The following is a 17,115-nucleotide window of genomic DNA, read 5'->3' as shown; positions in this document are numbered from 1 at the left end:
AAGGCAGGGGGAAGGTCATAAATGGAGAACCTGAGGTAGCTTTGAGATTCCAGAAGCTGCTGCTGTGAGCCCAGTGTGAATGATTACCTGTGACCTAAGCTGGCCTGCCACCAGATGACACGTGTCTATACTGCTCTTTGAACACACTAAGAAGGCTCACCACACTCTTTCCAACTGCTGGGTCATACTGGCTTGACTACTTGATACTAGTATCTTCTGTCACTTTATTTTTTAAATTTTTTTGGCCGCACCGCACAGCATGTGGGATCTTAGTTCCCAGACCAGGGATCAAACCCATGCCTCCTGCATTGGAAACACGGAGTCTTAACCACTGGACTGCCAGGGAAGTCCCTCTTCTGTCACTTTAAACCAGAGGACAGACCTACAGCTCAGACTCAGTGTGAGGGGCTGCCTAACCTAGTGATGGGGAAGACAAGATAATCAAACACCTCAAGAGCAGAGGAACATGTAAGTCACAAGTCAAGATCAAAATGATTTACATTTTATATGGCTCCAGAGTCGTGGTAGAAATGAAATCAATCACAAACAGACTTAGGATTCCTGAAATGTAAATTGTTTTTAATATTTAAAAGCACGCTGAAGTCTCCTTGATTTATAAAAAATAAATACATAACATGACATTTATTCATGATCCTGGGACTCTTATGAGGTCAAACTCTTTAATGGATGTGATGTGTCAATGTAAAACACACATGATCTGTTATACACCCAGAAGCATATTCCAGTTGTAAAATGCCTTCAAGGACCAGAAAGAACATAGACCAGTCTTCTACTGCAGAAAGCATGTCCAGAGCTGGGCAATGAGGTTGGGCCCAGGCACAGGAGCCTCTGACCAGCCAGCCTACAGTTAAGGAGCCAGGGCAGGAAGGCGCAGCCCTTCAGCTCACAGCGCCACCCTGCAAGCCAGCCAGGCTCCTGAACTGCAGAGTGACTGGCTCCCCCAAGGCAACCACGAGGCTCCCAGCCTCTGCTGTGTCTCTGAAGCACAGGAGGGCCTGTTTTGTCCTTACTTGTGGCTCTGCCCTAAGTTTGAGAGCAGAAGACTGAGAAGGTGTGCTCATTAAATTTTTTCATTAGAACACTGAATGGAAATCATGATCCTGCCATGGGCGCTGAGCTGAGAGAATGCGAGAACTCACGCTGCACTTCACCAGAGACAGGGGAGCGGGTGAGTGAGCATGCGCTTCCGAGGTGGGCAAGGAGGAGTGCTTTCTCCAAACCGACATGCTCTCGAGGGTAAAGAAGTCAGGCCTAAAATACTTGAAGAGGGGATCTGGGAATCAAGTTTTTACCCCTGTAACACACAACATAAAAAAAACAAAAAACAAAAAACAAGAAGAAAAATCCAGTCTTGTTAGTAAATAGCTGAACTTTGATTAAAACCTGAAATGTTTCTGTGTAATCGTCAACTGGCTGGAATGTATCTGGTACAGTTTAATCTGCTGTTGTTTCTTTGGCTGTCTTTCAATTAGATCTAGAAACGGTTTTGACACTCTCAATTCTGTTTCCCAAACCACTTAATTCCTGTCATTCTTAGGTTGGCTAGTTTTCCTCCTTCAGAAAAATGACCCACAACAATCTTCCTACTAGTGAGGGTGTGCTTCTGAATAAAAGAGTCCTTCGGCTGAAATGGCATCTCCGAGGCCCACAGTTCGAACAGGATCTTTACACACCAACACTGGTGTGAAGTGGAAGGACACTCCCTCCCTGTGCCATTTGACCACTGGCTCGTTTGGGTTTAACATGACCCTGGAGCCGGCCTCCGAACGGGAGGTCATGAACTCGCGGGGCGCCTTCAGAGACACTCGGCGGGTGTCTATGGTTTCTGTCGCGCAGGCCTGCGTCCCGGCCACGCGAGCTCCTGCAGCCACGGCCGCCAGCTGGTTGGCCCAATGTCCATCCACAGTTGCCAGGATGTGGTAGGCCAGCGTGTGGAAGTGGATCCTGGTGAGGTCTGAGGCTCTGCTTTCACTCTTCCCATGTTCCTTCAAGATCCAAAAGAGGATGTCGCTGACCACGCCCACATCAGGAACACCGGTCCAGGAAGAGAGGGAAGAGTGAGGTCCAGATGCCGACTGGCTGAGAAATAACAGCTCCTGTTCATTCAGCCCAAGGGAAGTCACAGCAGAAAAGACCTGCTAACAAAAACAAAATGCGGGTCTTTTTCTGATGGACATCTAGCTCCTAAGTATCCTAGGACACAGCCAACGACTAATGTCAGGGAAGGCAGGTAGGGCCGGCCTCTTTCTTCTTTACCACAAGACTCCCTGCCCCTGAAGTCTGCGGGGGGGAAGTGACAGATCAAGGTCCCTGTTTTGGCTATTACACCTCTATCTCCACGCTCATCATCACTTGCGGTAAACTGGAAAGTTGCAGTAACTGTATTAGAGCCAGTCTTCTGTTTATATGCTGGGAGACAAAGGCAGAGGTGTACGCTCTGTATTGCTTTCCACGGTGCCCAGTTTTTGCCTCTGCACACACAGCAGAGGCTCTCACCACTGACGGAGCCTGACTCTCGGTTCCTGAATGTCAGCAGGTGTCACACCAGTACAGTGGAGAAGCCCACAGGCAGGGTTGTAAGGGTTCCTCGCACACAACACCAAGAAGCAAGGAGAGTGGCTTCACGTCTGATCTAAGCTTTCTAGGCAGGTGTGGGTTAGGAAGACTGAATTTAGTAATAACACTGTGTGTGAAAGGGCACCAAACAAGAGCCATGGTTTTCTATCTTGAGGGGTACCACTATGTCCACCTTACTATCTTTCTTACTTAGCACTTCCTTCCTTAGAGCCAGGGACCTGCATATGGTGAATGTTTGTGCAAGAGAGATGAGCCCTGTGGGTATGTAGGGGTGTGTGTGCACGTGCATATATTTTTTAAAAAAATCAAGGGCCTGGGAATTCCCTGGCGGTCCAGTGTTTAGGACCCCACGCTTTCACTGCCGAGGGCGTGGGTTCAATCCCTGGTCTGGGAACTAAGATCCCGCAAGCTGCGTGGTGTGGCAAAAAAAAAAAAAAAAAAAAAAAAATCAAGGGCCTGTCCCTTTGCTAACGTAACACCACTTCCGTTTACTGCATGTTCTGTGTTAAGACATTGAGCTACTGGCTCTATTTCATTCACTTCTTACTGTAACGCTCTGAGGGAAGGAGGTATTGCCTCCATCTTACAGATAAGGGTACCGAGGTTTAGAAAGGTTAAGTAGGCAGTTACACAGAAAATGAAATAAAAATGGCTTTTTAAAGAAGTGAAAAAATAACCTCAAAAAGAGAAATACGAGAATAAAAATTATACCGAATGGGACTTCCCTGGCAGTCCAGCAGTTAAGACTCCGCGTTTCCACTGCAGGGGGTGCGGGTTCGATCCCTGGTCAGGGAACTAAGACCCCACATGCTGCAAGTTGTGGCCAAAAAGTAAAAAAAAAAAAGATACTGAAAAACACCAGGAGTGAACCCTAATGTAAACGATGGACTCTGCGTGATGATGACATGTGAATGTAGGCTCACTGACTGTTGCAAACGCCCCACTCTGGGGCAGGGGATGTTGACGGGGGAGGCTCTGGGTGTGGAGGGCAGGGGCTACATGGGGCTCTACATTCTGCTCACCTGTGCTGTGAGCCTAAAACTGCCCTAAAAAGTAGTCTATTAAAAAAAATTATTCTGAAATACCACTTTTTACCTGTCAGATTGGCAAGAAAGCATGTTTTTAATCACATTCCAGTGGCAAGGATATGAGGAAGCAAGCACTTGTAGAGAATTCTAGTGAAAGTAAACTGGTACAGTGCTCATGGATGAGAATACTGCAATATCAAACTTACAAATGCTTTTTGTGCCCCAATCTAGCAATTCTACTTCTGAGAACTTATCATACACATGTACCTGCTCATGGGCAAAATAAACTCATGTACAAAGTTACTTGCTGCAGCGCTGTATGGTACAGCAAAGGGCAGAGAGCCAAATGCCCAGCTTTGGTTGGAGTTAAAGACACGGGATGCACCACACGCTTCTTCTAACCACGTGATGACAAAGAGGAGATCTCCAAAACGCATCCAGTGAAAAAAAGCAAAGTGTACAACAGTGTATGCAGTATGCTATGCTATCTTTGGAGGTAAAAAGGGATGAAAAAATAAGGCTATATTCCCATATTTGCTTATATATGTACACAGTAACTCTGGAGGGATCAGGTGAAACTAGTAAAGAGGTTACTAACAGTGGATACAGGGGGCAGGAGGAAGCAAGACTTCACTGTATATCTTTTAATATTCTTTGAGTTTTGAACCACATGAATATATTACCCATTAAAGAGGTTAAATAACAATAAAATGAAAGGTTAACTAACCTGCCTAAGTTCACAAAGCTAGCGAGCGGCAAAGCTGGCATTCCAACCCTGGTTTCCAAAGTCCGTGCTCTTAAGCGTCACACTCTTGGATTTATCTGATCATTGCTACTGTCCAAAGGCTGAACACCTCAGGGCCTGATGGTGAGGGAGTGAAGCATCCCCCCAAACTTCCTTTCTCTGAACTTCTTGAAGTTCAACTGAAAGCACCCAAGTTGGGCTTTCAGTTTTCTCCTTTGAGTTCTGCTGCAAAAGGCATTCACTTCCAACTTCCCCATTCCAGAAGGAGAAACACACCCCAAGAACCCATCAGTAACACCGCCATATTCCTAATCTAGTAGGAGATCCTGTTCCAGCACAGTCCTGGCTCCTGGACTTGGATCTCATGGACCCAGGTCTGAGTGAGACAACACCCACACCTCAGTGACCCCCGCGTGCTGCCCGTGGGTTACCTGATGCACAATGCTGCTCATGAGCTCCCTGTTGGTCATGCTGGCCAGCTCCAGGTGAACTGGAATACCCGTGGGGATGTCAGAAATGGAGGTCATGACCTGCAGAGACAAGAGGAGAGCACTGCCATCAGAAACAGAAGGAAGTCAGGCAAGAGGGAAGGAACAGGTCCCGAGAGGCAGTGCATCCTCATGAAAGCTCCCGGCCACGTGGGCGGCCACAGACACTGTGGACAAGGGAGGCTTTTCCCACTAGGGAAAACCAGGCTCTGCAGAGAGGCACTGGGGTTAAGGACTCAGAGTGCACAAGGAACTGCCCCTGCACATTCACGCAGCCAGCCTCTTCCTGGGGACCTAAACCGAGCAGTCAGCTTCAACTGCTGTGTGAATCTGCAGCACAGCTGATGTGAATGAGATGATACAGAAAACATAAAGGACACAAACTACAAACACTGCAGTTTGCAGCCACGTTCAGTTTAGCACGGGAAGCAGAGGCTCAGGCAAGACGATGTTCTGATCTGTCCTACGCAAGATGCTGCCCGTGCCTGAGAGAACCCCATGAGGAGCCTCGCTGGAGCGGGAGGCAGGCTTCTCGGCTGCCACGACACGTCCCAGGAGGCCAGGACCCAGGGCAAGGCAGCGCAAGCTGCAGAGGCCAAGGGAGGCAGGGATCTGAAGGAAAACACTAGCTGCAATCTGTGAAATTCCGTAACAGTGCTATTACCTCCAAGAGTCTCTTCCTCTGGAACTCCTTGCTTTGTCCCTCCATCATGTGCAATCCAGAGAGGACCACCAGGTCTGGCTGAAACTCCTCCAGGCTAGACACAAACACCTCCAGCATATTCATGGCCCCGTTGGAGAGGTCGTGGGAGAAGATGAATCGGTTGGCATGGGGAGCTTTTAACTGGCCCCACTCCTCCCCTAGAAAAGCCCAGTCAACACAATGGGAAGAAAAGGAAGAGGCTTTAAGTCTCCTAGCTGTGCGGGGGCTGGCGGGGGCCTCACTGGAGCCTTGGCTCTGGGCAGGCTGGCCTCTGGCTGAGGGGACCCTGGCTGCCATGGCCTAAGGGAAGCATGGTGCCGCAGCCAGGAGGATGGTGGTCAGAAAGAAACAAACCCAAAACCCCAACCCCAGCCCCACAAAAACACAGAAACACAGCATGGGTGCTGTGTGCCTCTGTCAAGGAGCTGGCAAGTAGCTCCCCTTGAGTCCCAGGGAAGCTCTCCTGTCCAAACACAGGGCGCCCGTGTCCCCCCCAGTCGCAGAGCACAACTTCCAAACACCGGTGCACAGTGGGCACCATGTGGGTCCCTGAACGTAGGACATGCTGCCTTTCCCAAAGCACCTTCCACCTCACAATAACGCCCCAGCACCTGTCATTTAGGTGGGATCTAAGGAGGCTGGAATGACTGTACCTCCTCCTCCCTGCTGCCCACTGGTGGTTCCTGGGCACTTGATCCGGAAGCTAAGAGTATCTGGCTGCTCTAGCCTCCCGTGAGCGAGCTGCTTGGGAATAACAATTGGAATAATGAATAATGAATAAAAGACTAAGTTCAAGTGTTACTACCTCCCGAAAGGGTTGCCAACCGCTCCAGCCTGAGGTGCACTCTCGCTGCTTTGAGGGTCCACAGAGATTTTCCTTTACATGGTTTGGTGATTCATCACTTTGCTTTGAGTCCTCTCTCCTACTATGTTAACTAGTACTCAAACCTGTGTCATTACTTCACTTTTCGCAGGTTTGTGCCCCATCCCACCCAACACCGTACGTCCCTGATTCCCACAGCCTGGTCACAGTCCCCTGCACAGAGTGCCCACTCAGCGTTCACTAATCTGATTCAAGCAGAGGGAGGCCAGACCCTCCCCGGTGGCGTCTTGGGCGGGGGGAGGAGCTGGGAGTCTGTGTGCAGCTACAGGAGTGCCCCTCGGCACCGGCCAGGAGGCCGCATCTCGGGTGGAACCTAGTTTTTAATGTGCAGGTGACAGGGCCCCACCCCTGGAGACCCGGATGTGCAGTCAGGTGGGGAACTACCAACTGAGAGCCCCCAGCTGCCAAGCACTTGAGGGGAGTGCGCTAGTGCCCGAGTCCTAGGAGAGGGGGGCAGTGGGGGGTGGAGAGGCCTCCCCAAGCTCACTCGGTGCCATCCCATGCGCATCCCACATTCCTCTCCTTAAAGTCTTGAAAATCTCAAAACTCAGCCTGAGGCAGTGTCTTCGAGGCCACGTCCCCCGAGCACCAGGAGGAGCAGTCACCCCCAGCCTGGTGTGCTGCCCGAGACTCGGGGGGGCAAGGATTTGTGACCTAGGGTTACACAGCTCTCCCTCCACGCAAAGGACCGGTCCCATTTACAAAATCAAAGTCCATATGCTGAAACCTAGTCTTCCGTTGGTTTTATCATTTACTGGTTATTCCTTCAGAAAATTTTTCCCCACGGCAGCCACCCCAGCAGAGGTTCTCCTCACGCTGCCGGCTGATGTGCCCCCGGTCAGCGCCCTGCTTCCTGCTTCCTCCGCTGGGCCTCTGCCAACAGCAGCCCCGCCTCCCTGCAGAGTGCGCGTGGGGGGAGGGGCGGGGCTGACTCTAGAGCGGGTGTCAAGGTGGGGAAAACCCATCCTTCCTTTGCTCTGAGTTAGTTCACCTTTACCGAATCCATTCCTCTGAAAAACACTTCATACGTGGGTCATTTGTATAACAGGAAAGAAAACAGCACCTATTTCCTAAAACCTGATGCAATGGTTATACTTGTTAAAACATCATGTTCCTTTCTTAACTCCTGGCCCATGCTTTATTATTTGTCCAAAGAAAATACCCAATGGTGATCCACAGAGCTGACAGCAGCATTCCAACTCTGCTTCATCTCTGAAGACCCAACGCAGGGACGGCCTCCCCTAGGAAGCCTTTCCGAACTCTGCCACCTCCAAGCAGACTCGATTACAGTACGTCCTTCCCTGGGCCACCAGTGGGCCTTACTATAGGGCTTGGCACGTAACTGTGCAATCATTTATTCAAGACTCCACCTCCTGTAGGGAAATGTGGACTGAGGGTAGGGCCTGTGTCTTCTTCTATCATCATATTTCTACTGCTTCACACCACACGCAGCATATAGCCACGTGACCGAATCAGCAAAAGAACGCACGAGGAAGAGAACAGAACGATGACTCCAATGTCCATGACACAAAAGATGCGGGTATGAATTCTAAACGAACACTTCCCCAACTAACAAGACGCTGTACAATGGGAAAAACACACAACATGAGTGTTCTCCACGAGGAGAGACCTGGAACTGCCACTCAGAGTGAAACTGCAAAGAAGCACTATCTAACTCAACCTAGGAGAGAAGAGCCACATGGCATTCAAAACAAAATAATTTCCTCAGGGAACAAGTGAGAGAGGCAAAAATAAACAGGCTTCCGCAAGGCAAAGACAAGGAGGGATGTGAGAGCTGTTCGTTGGCGGTTTCCACAGGACGCAGGACTGACTGATGGAGCGGCCCGAAAAGCAAAATGACTGAAACGTAGACAGGGTGAGCCCGTAATAATATTCAACGCCCCTCTTTTCTCACTAAGCTTTGAATTTATTCCCTTAAGTGATCCCTTCTCTCAATTTATGATCTTGCCCTTCAGTCAGTAAGTCAGCAAAACCTATTCAATGACTCACTGGATCCCCAGCCCAAAGCCTGAAAATAAGCTTCTCTGGAAAGGTCTGGTAGGAGAGAAGGAAAAAAAAGTTGACAAATCCCCTCCGGGAATTTATTCATTTAGGTTAGAGAGAAGCAGCGGATGGATTTCTGTTAAGAGAGCTGACCTGAGGGCTGCTAGACTAGGTTTCCTCCAGGGGCCGATGAAAATGTAACTTTACCTAAAGTTGAATGGAAGGCCACTGCTTTGTACTAAGAAATAAGGCATTGAAAAGAAAAACTGAAATGGGAAGCTTGTAAACCCAAGGATGGAGACAATCTCCTTTCAAGATAAGCTGTGCTGTCTTCTGAACCACATACAAGGCACAGCTGTCAAATACAACAGCAAAGTCTTGGTGAAGAAACTAGTCTCTCTACTCTGTAGTCACCAGGGAAAATGACAGGCACAGGGACCAGAAAGGTCCCAAGTTCATGATGTGAGCGCCAGCAGAGCGGACGTGAGACGAATCTGGAACTGGCAGCGGCAGCAGCGCCTCAAAGGCATACCTTCAGCTCTTCTAGATCCTTCCAGTCAACAGACTTGCTCACGCCTTTCATTTGAGCAGCTCGCTCCATACCACTACCTTCAGGCAGTAAGAGCCATCATTCTGATTTCCCACTGAGAGAAACTCAAAAACTGTGCAAATGGGAACTGCTCACTCCAACATCTTGTCTCTAATATTCTGACCCTGCCCTTCCTAACTCCCTCATTCTAGTAAGCACCCAAAAGAGAACCAGAAACAAGAAACAATTCTTTTTTTTTTTGTACTTGGCGGAAGGCATAATTTTTAAGATACACTATATTTTGTGTCTTATATTAAAGTCAATTACTCTAGTAGGTGAGGTTCTCTTAATCGTCTGACTTGGAAGCAGTTCACTGATGCATATTAAGCAAGTACTGCTTTAAGGTACCAATTAGTCTGTTTAGATGCTTGAATCTTTAACGTGAATTAATAATGTGTTGAATCAGAAATTCAAGAGTCTGAGTTTTGAGCAGGGAAAATACACGGAATCAAATAAACAAAATCAGAATACGTTCAGGTATTTAGGATTCTCTCAGAAATCAGATCTGTAGTCTGTATAACACACAAAATCTACTGGGGGTGGGTAGGGTGGGATGGGGTGGATTTGGAGTTATAAACATTGGAACATTACGTAATGGGAAATAATATGTGTTGTTATATACAAAACACTTCCACTTACGCACCCAAGGGAAAATAAAATGCTTCACAGGAAGTTTGCCAGAGGCCTGGTATTAACCCTAAGCAGCTTGGAACAGCTGGCCAGAAAGCGCTAGGGCAGAACCCAGCACAGAGCTCAGCCGATGTTACCTGCCCTTCTCTCTTCTTAGTAATAAAGAAAAACTTTATATATATGTGTTTAACACATTTTCATTTTTATTCAAGATGCTTGCTTTCCTACAGCCTGATATCTCTTGGGTTCAGATCAATTACATTTGCAGACCTGGGAATTTTCTTCAGTGCTGTAATACTCTATATCACTCTCCCTTGAGACAATGGTCAGTATCAACTCAGTAGAACCAGGGGCCAGGAAGCTTTTGGTAAGGCAAGAACAGGATCCTGCCAATTTACAAAGATAAATGTCTAGCACAGTGATACCCCCATCTGACAACACACAGCCCTCTGACCAGGTTTACACCATTACTTACTCATTTCCTCTTACCTGCCTGATACTCTAAAATGAGGTGGAACTCATCCACTTCCTGCAGTGACTCTGGTGGAACAAATACATTGTCATCAAGAAGTTCATGCAGCTTTGGACCAACCGGACCACAAAGAAGAATCTGGAGACAAGCAATACGAAGTCTATCAGGAGATCTGTCCCTTGTCCCATGGAATCTGTTCAGTAAGGTACATCCAGAAATTCTATGCATTTCAACAAAACACTGGATTCCAAATCCAATTTTGAAAGCTTTTGGTTTGGAGGTACGGACTAGAAGGGCTACTACCAGGGCCTGGGGGCTATAGACACAACGTACCCAGAAATGAGAGGCTGACAAAAGACCCACGTCACACATGTTACACAGGTACCTATGCTGCTGCTGAATCCCATGCACCCTATTAGGGACTGAATGTGTCTGGCCTCCCCATCCCCACCCCAAGTTCCCATGTCGAAGTCTAATTGCCAATGTGATGATATCTGGATAGGGTTTTCAGGAGGTAAATGAGGTCATATGGGTGGGTTCCTAATTCAGTAGGATTGGTGGCCTTATAAGAAAAGGAAAAGAGAGAGAGAGATCTCTCTCCACCACACCTGTTAAAGAAAGGCCATGTGAGGACACACAAGTCGGTGGCTGTCTGCAAGCCAGAAAGAGAGCTCTCATCAGAAACCAAACCCTGCTGGAACTGTGATCTTGGGTTTTCCAGCCTCCAGAACTGTGAGAAAATAATTTCTGTTGTTTAAGCAACCCGGTCTATGGCATTTTGTCATCAGGGCAGCCTGAGCAGACTAAGACACACTGTACCTCACTTTCTCTCTTTTCTTAACTGACTCACATCCTGTGTAGGCAAACAGATACAGGATGTTGTCTGCTCAAAACTGCCAGATGAAAACAACTGTTTGAATTTACACAGTATAGTAAAGAACCACAATAATCAACCAGCTGACCTAATTTGTGGGATCAGGCTCCCTACTATACTTAGCTGCTTTGTGAACAAGATAGCCTTCCAAATAGAAGAATTAAAGAGCACCTCGATTGGGCTTCCCTGGTGGTGCAGTGTTGAGAATCTGCCTACTGATGCAGGGGGCACGGGTTCGAGCCCTGGTCTGAGAAGATCCCACATGCCACGGAGCAACTGGGCCCGTGAGCCACAATTACTGAGCCTGCGCGTCTGGAGCCTGTTCTCCGCAACAAGAGAGGCCGCGATAGTGAGAGGCCCACGTACCACGATGAAGAGTGGCCCCTGCTTGCCGCAGCTGGGGGAAGCCCTCGCACAGAAACAGAGACCCAACACAGACAAAAATAAATAAATAAATAAATAAAATAAAATAAAATTAAAAAAGAGATAGCATCATGTAATGGCAATTCTATAAATCTGGGTTTTTGTAAGTGATTTCAATGGAAGACCTGTCTCAAAAGAAATTAAGAAATAAAAGTCTGGAATAAATCTCTTCAAAACTCATTGCAAATAAAATCCTCTTAACCTACAACAGTAACATATTAAAGCTCAGAGTATCCTATAAAAAAAAAAAAAAAAAGAGCACCTCGATTCAGAAAGTATGGGGGGAGGTGCGCTGCAACTTTTTAAAAACCTTTTCTTCAACTCCAACCTGGGCCTCTTCCTGGGCCTCTTCCTGGCTTTTCCTTCTAGAAGCCACGTCACACCTGCTGCTGTTTCTGCCATGCCAGCTCTGGCCCCACTCATGACCAGGTTAACAGACTCAAAGCCCCTGAACCATGAGGGCCTGGACCAGGATTCGAAGGAAAGTCCTCAAAGATGATTGTCACCATTTCAGATTTGATATGCCCCATCCAGAAGCTTCCAAAGGCATTTTTACTTGCTAATTAACTGCTTGTTTGTACACAGGCATTTTCATGCATCTAAGAAATCCCAGCTTCTGGGTGAAAATACACTTCCCTCTCGACACATGCTCGCTATTTGCCAATTCTGAAAAGTCTTGCCCCTATAATTTTATTTCTTTTCTCTAATTCTTGGCTAGAACTTCAGCTTCCAAGATGAGATAACAAGGGCCAGGTTTACCCTCCTGCCTGAAACAACAACAAAACAGATAAAATTTATGAAACAATGGTTTTCAAAACATTTAGGCACTGGGCAACAAAGGACAGTGATCCCTAACAAACAGAAAAAAACTGAGTAAGCCCTACAGATCCTGCTGCAATTTAGCCTGAAAGAGTTTCCAGATATACAAAATCTGAAGGAATTAATCACCAGCAGATCTGCACTACAGGAAATAGGAAATCCTTTAGGCAGAAGGAAAATGATACCAGATGGAAATACTGATCTAAACAAAGGAATGAAGAATGCCAGGAATGGTAACTCTGGATAAGTATATAAGATCTTTTTCTTATTATTTAAATGTCTTTAAAAGATAATTAACTGTTTGAAGAAAAATATTAACAGCATAGAATGAGATTTATAGCCTATCTAGAAGTAAATATATGGCAATAATAGTATAAAGACTGGAGGGGAGAAATGGAAGTACACTATTTTAAAGTTCTTACGTTCTATCTGGTGGTTTAATAATATCACTTGAAAGCAGACTGTGATAAACTAAAAATGTACATTATAAACCCTAAAGCAACCACTAAAGAAGACAAGTAGCAAGGTGTCAGATTTAAACCTATCTGATATAGCAACAATCATATTAAATGTAAATGGTCTAAACACCCCAAATAAAAGACAGAGAATGTCAAAGTGTATTAAAAAGCAAGCCCCAACTATATGCTGCCTACAAGAAACACATTTTAAATATAAAGACACAAATAGGTTAAAAGCAGAAGGATGGAAAAAGATATATCATAACACGATTCAAAGCTGGAATGGCTATTTTAATCAAAATAAATTACACAGCAAAGAATATTATGAAATTATTTTCTTTATCCCTGGTAATGATAAAAGGGTCAATTTGTGGAGGGATGTAACAATTCTAAAGAGTTATGCATCTAATAACACCTTAAAAATACATGAAGCAAAAAGTTACAGAACTGCAAGGGAAATAGACAAGTCCATAAGTATAGCTGAAGATGTCAATACCCCTCTCTCAATAGTATTAGATAAATCAAGTGGACTGAAAATCATTAAGAATATAGAAGACTTGAACAACATTATCAACCAACTTGGCCTAACTGACATTTATATATAGAACACTCCACTCCAAAACAGAAAAATATGTACTTTTCAAGTGTACATTGAACTTCACCAAGATAGACTATATTCTAGGTCATAAAAAAGTCTCAATAAATTTAATAGGAATCAGAGAAGCACATTCTCTGATCACAATGGAATTAAAATAGAAATCAATAACAGAAAGATATCTGGAAACCCTCCCAATATTTAGAAACTAAATAACACACTTCTAAGTAGTCCATAGACAGTCCATTAAATACCTCATCTCAAGAAATCAAAGGGAAATCAGAAAGCATTTGAACTGAATGAAAATAAAAACAAAAAGTATCAAAATCTGTGGGATACAGCTAAAACAGTACTTAAGGGGAAGTTTATAGCACTAAACACCCTGTACCAGAAAACAAAGGTCTCAAATCTGTGACCTCAGCTACTACCTTAATAAACCAGAAAAAGAAAGTTAAATTCAAAGCAAACAGAAACCAATGAAATAGAAAAGAGAAAAATACAGGAAAAAAAAAAAATCAGTAGAACTGAAAGCTCATTGTTTATTGAAAAGATCAATAAAATTGATAAACCTATAGCCAAACTTATCAAGGAAAAGAAAAAATGAAAAAGACATAAATTACCAGTATCAGGAAAGAGAGAGAACATCACTACAGATTCTACAGATCTTAAAGGAATAAGGGAACATTATGACTAACTTTATGCCAATAAATTCAACAACTTAGATGAAATGGACAAATTTCTTGAAAGGTAAAACTACCAAAGCTCACTCAAGAAATAAAAAATCAGAATTTCTCTTTATCTATTAAATCGAAATTGTTAAAAACCTTCCCGTATCAAAAACTTCAGGCCTAGAGGGCTTCACTGGTGAACTCTACAAACATGTAAGGAGGATGTGATACCAATTCTACACAAACTCTTTTTTAAAAAAATTGAAATACTTCCCGATTCATTCTATAAGGTCAGTATTACTCTGATACTAAAACCAGACAGATATACAAGAAGAGAAAAATACAGACCAATATCCCTCAGGGAAATTGATATAAAAATTTTAAACAAAATTTTAGTAAATTGAATCCAACAATATATAAAAAGGGTAATACATCAGAAGCAAGTGAGGTTTATTCTGGGGATACATGGTTGGTTTAACATTTGAAAATCAATGTAATAACCATATACCAAAGTAAAAAACAAAAACCACACGATCGTCTCAAAAGATGCAGAAGCAGCATTTGACAAGATCCAACATCTACTTCTAATTCTTGGCTACATTCCAAAATATATTCCATAAAGACACTGCTCTCTTCTGCAATCTGGCTTCTATTTCACCATTCCACTGAATTTACCTTTACTATATTCACCAGGGTCTATTTCTGAGACAACATAGCTTGGCTGTAAAGAGCATGGACGCTGGAGCTGGACTACTTGGGTTCAAATCCCAGCTCTACTCCTTACTAGGTATGTGACCTTGAACAGTTTTAACTTCTCCATGCCTCATTTTTTCTATCTACAAAATGGGGATAATAATAGACTTCCCTTATGGGGCACTGTGAGGATCAAATGAGTTAATTTAATGTAAAGCACTTAAGACAGTGCCTGGCATACAGTAAGAACTACGCAAGTGTTAACGATTATTATTGCCTTTGGAAAATATCTAATCCTTAATCTGCGGTCGTTCTCAGATGATCACTTGGTCCATGTCGAGAAGCATTTCAGCAAGTTAAATTGAATCTCTCTGAGAGAGCAGTATAGGGTGGTGAGGTCATGGCAGAGCCTGAGTGTTTGTATCCTGGCTCCATCATTTACTAGCTAGGTAAGCCTACGCACATTACTTAATCTCTTACATTACTTAACGTCTCTGGATCGCCTATCTTTTAAACAGTGATACCTTAACTTCATCAGATTGTTGTGAGGACTGAGTAAGAGATATCCCTTTTCTTTCCTCAATCTTTTACCAAGGCCAGACTTTTTTTTTTTCTTTTTTTTAAATTAATTTTATTTTTGGCTGTGTTGGGTCTTCGTTTCTGTGCCAGGGCTTTCTCTAGTTGCGGCAAGCGGGGGCCACTCTTCATCGTGGTGCGCAGGCCTCTCACTATCGCAGCCTCTCTTGCTGCGGAGCACAGGCTCCAGACGCGCAGGCTCAGTAATTGTGGCGCACAGGCTCAGTTGCTCCGCGGCACGTGGGATCTTCCCAGACCAGGGCTCGAACCCGTGTCCCCTGCATTGGCAGGCAGACTCTCAACCACTGTGCCACCAGGGAAGCCCTTTTTTCTTTTTTTAAAAATCAGAATGCTTTCCAGTCGGGCTGGTCTCAGGCCCAGCTTCTCCAGAGACCAACAGCAAATACTGGTCCCAGACGAGGGCAATATTGAAAGGTCAATCTAACCCAGGACTTCCAGGGCCAGAATTACTTCTCAGGGTCAAGAGAGCGGCCTTTTATGGACCCATACAAATGCCCAGGATTCTGATGGAAAGGGCCTGGGTTCTCTCTAATTAGTTTATGACTGATCTTTTCTTCTCTTCCATCCATTAGCTGGTAATACTTCTGAAGGTCAGCCCTGTAATTTCTAATTTTCTCTGTTTGGGAGTTAATTACTATCTATAAAGATAATGACTATTTTAAAAAAAATTTCCCACACCCTAATATTTTATGAAAACTTTAATTCTTACTAAAATGTGAATGTTCACACTTCAATATGCTCTCCACATCTAAGCACATCCATCCCTCGGTGTACAGTGTGGCTCCATATGAATTTTTTCCCCTCAAACTGTTGAACATTTATCTGAATTTTTGGGCCCATCTCTGGGCTTCTGATTCTGTGCCCCTGAGAACTGTTTATGGTTTCCTTTCTCTGTCGTCAGTAGCCACGTCTATTCTGCACTTCTCAAGTTCACTTACTCTAGAATCATCTTTGTTAAACCTATCTTCTTTGTCCCCATATACGATCTAGCATCAAGTGATTCCATTTTAGTAGGCTTTAGATAGGCTTCTCCTCTTCTGGCTACCCTATCCAAACCTCAATCATTTTACAGCAAGACAGCAGCAATAACCTCCTTGCTGTCTTTCCCCCTCAGACCTATTCCACTTGTAGCAAAAGAACTTCTTACTCAGATGTTATTTTGAACATAGCAGTAATTTTTAATTCTACTTAAACCAAATGGCTTAAGACTTGAAGACATGTCCCTACTGACCCCCATCTAGTGGCCTTCATTTTTCAACACTCTGGATCCAGGCTCACAGAACAGCCAATTAAGTCTTCTCTCATCACTGTACAATTCCCAGCCTCAGGCACTGACTCCAGAACCCATGTGCTCTTAACCATTACATGATAAGGTACTCAAGAACATGGACTCTGGGGTCCTAGGTTAGAACTGTTCTATTTCTTTTCTTTCTTTCTTTTTTAAAATATTAATTAATTAATTTATTTTTGGCTGCATTGGGTCTTTGTTGCTGCACGCGGGCTCTCTCTAGTTGTGGCGAGCGGGGGCTACTCTTCGTTGCGGTGTGCGGGCTTCTCATCGTGGTGGCTTCTGTTGTTGCGGAGCACAGGCTCTAGGTGTGTGGGCTTCACTAGTTGTGGCATGCGGGCTCAGTAGTTGTGGCGCACGGGCTTAGTTGCTCCGTGGCATGTGGGATCTTCCCAGACCAGGGATTGAACCCATGTCCCCTGCATTGGCAGGCGGATTCTTAACCACTGCGCCACCAGGGAAGTCCCTGTTCTATTTCTTATTAGCTATGAACTTCCCTATGCCTCAAGCTTCATGTGGAAAGCAAGACAATAGCAGTACCAGCACGAGTACCAACTAGC

At 44.9% G+C, this 17,115-nt stretch overlaps 1 protein-coding gene across 3 annotated transcripts in view; it reads right to left on the bottom strand.

The window, feature by feature from the left end:
- Positions 1-663: 663 nt before the first annotated feature.
- ADPGK (ADP dependent glucokinase) overlaps positions 664-17,115 on the bottom strand; it is a 28,704-nt gene continuing 12,252 nt past the window's right edge. For 2 of the 3 annotated variants that reach the window (XM_059912803.1, XM_059912805.1), the window contains 4 exons: positions 10,158-10,278; positions 5,524-5,720; positions 4,803-4,901; positions 664-2,159 (listed from right to left, as the gene is read on the bottom strand). In XM_059912803.1, coding sequence (XP_059768786.1) covers positions 1,608-2,159; positions 4,803-4,901; positions 5,524-5,720; positions 10,158-10,278 — 969 coding nt within the window. In that variant the 3' untranslated portion in view covers positions 664-1,607. The remainder of the gene's footprint in view (positions 2,160-4,802; positions 4,902-5,523; positions 5,721-10,157; positions 10,279-17,115) is intronic. The other variant, XM_059912804.1, reaches the window with a different exon arrangement.

Source organism: Balaenoptera ricei, chromosome 2 (genome assembly GCF_028023285.1).
Source record: "Balaenoptera ricei isolate mBalRic1 chromosome 2, mBalRic1.hap2, whole genome shotgun sequence".
Classification (NCBI taxonomy): Eukaryota; Metazoa; Chordata; class Mammalia; order Artiodactyla; family Balaenopteridae; genus Balaenoptera; species Balaenoptera ricei.
The sequence above is the reverse complement of the archived record's forward strand: the minus strand, read 5'-3'. Positions and strand labels throughout refer to the sequence as shown.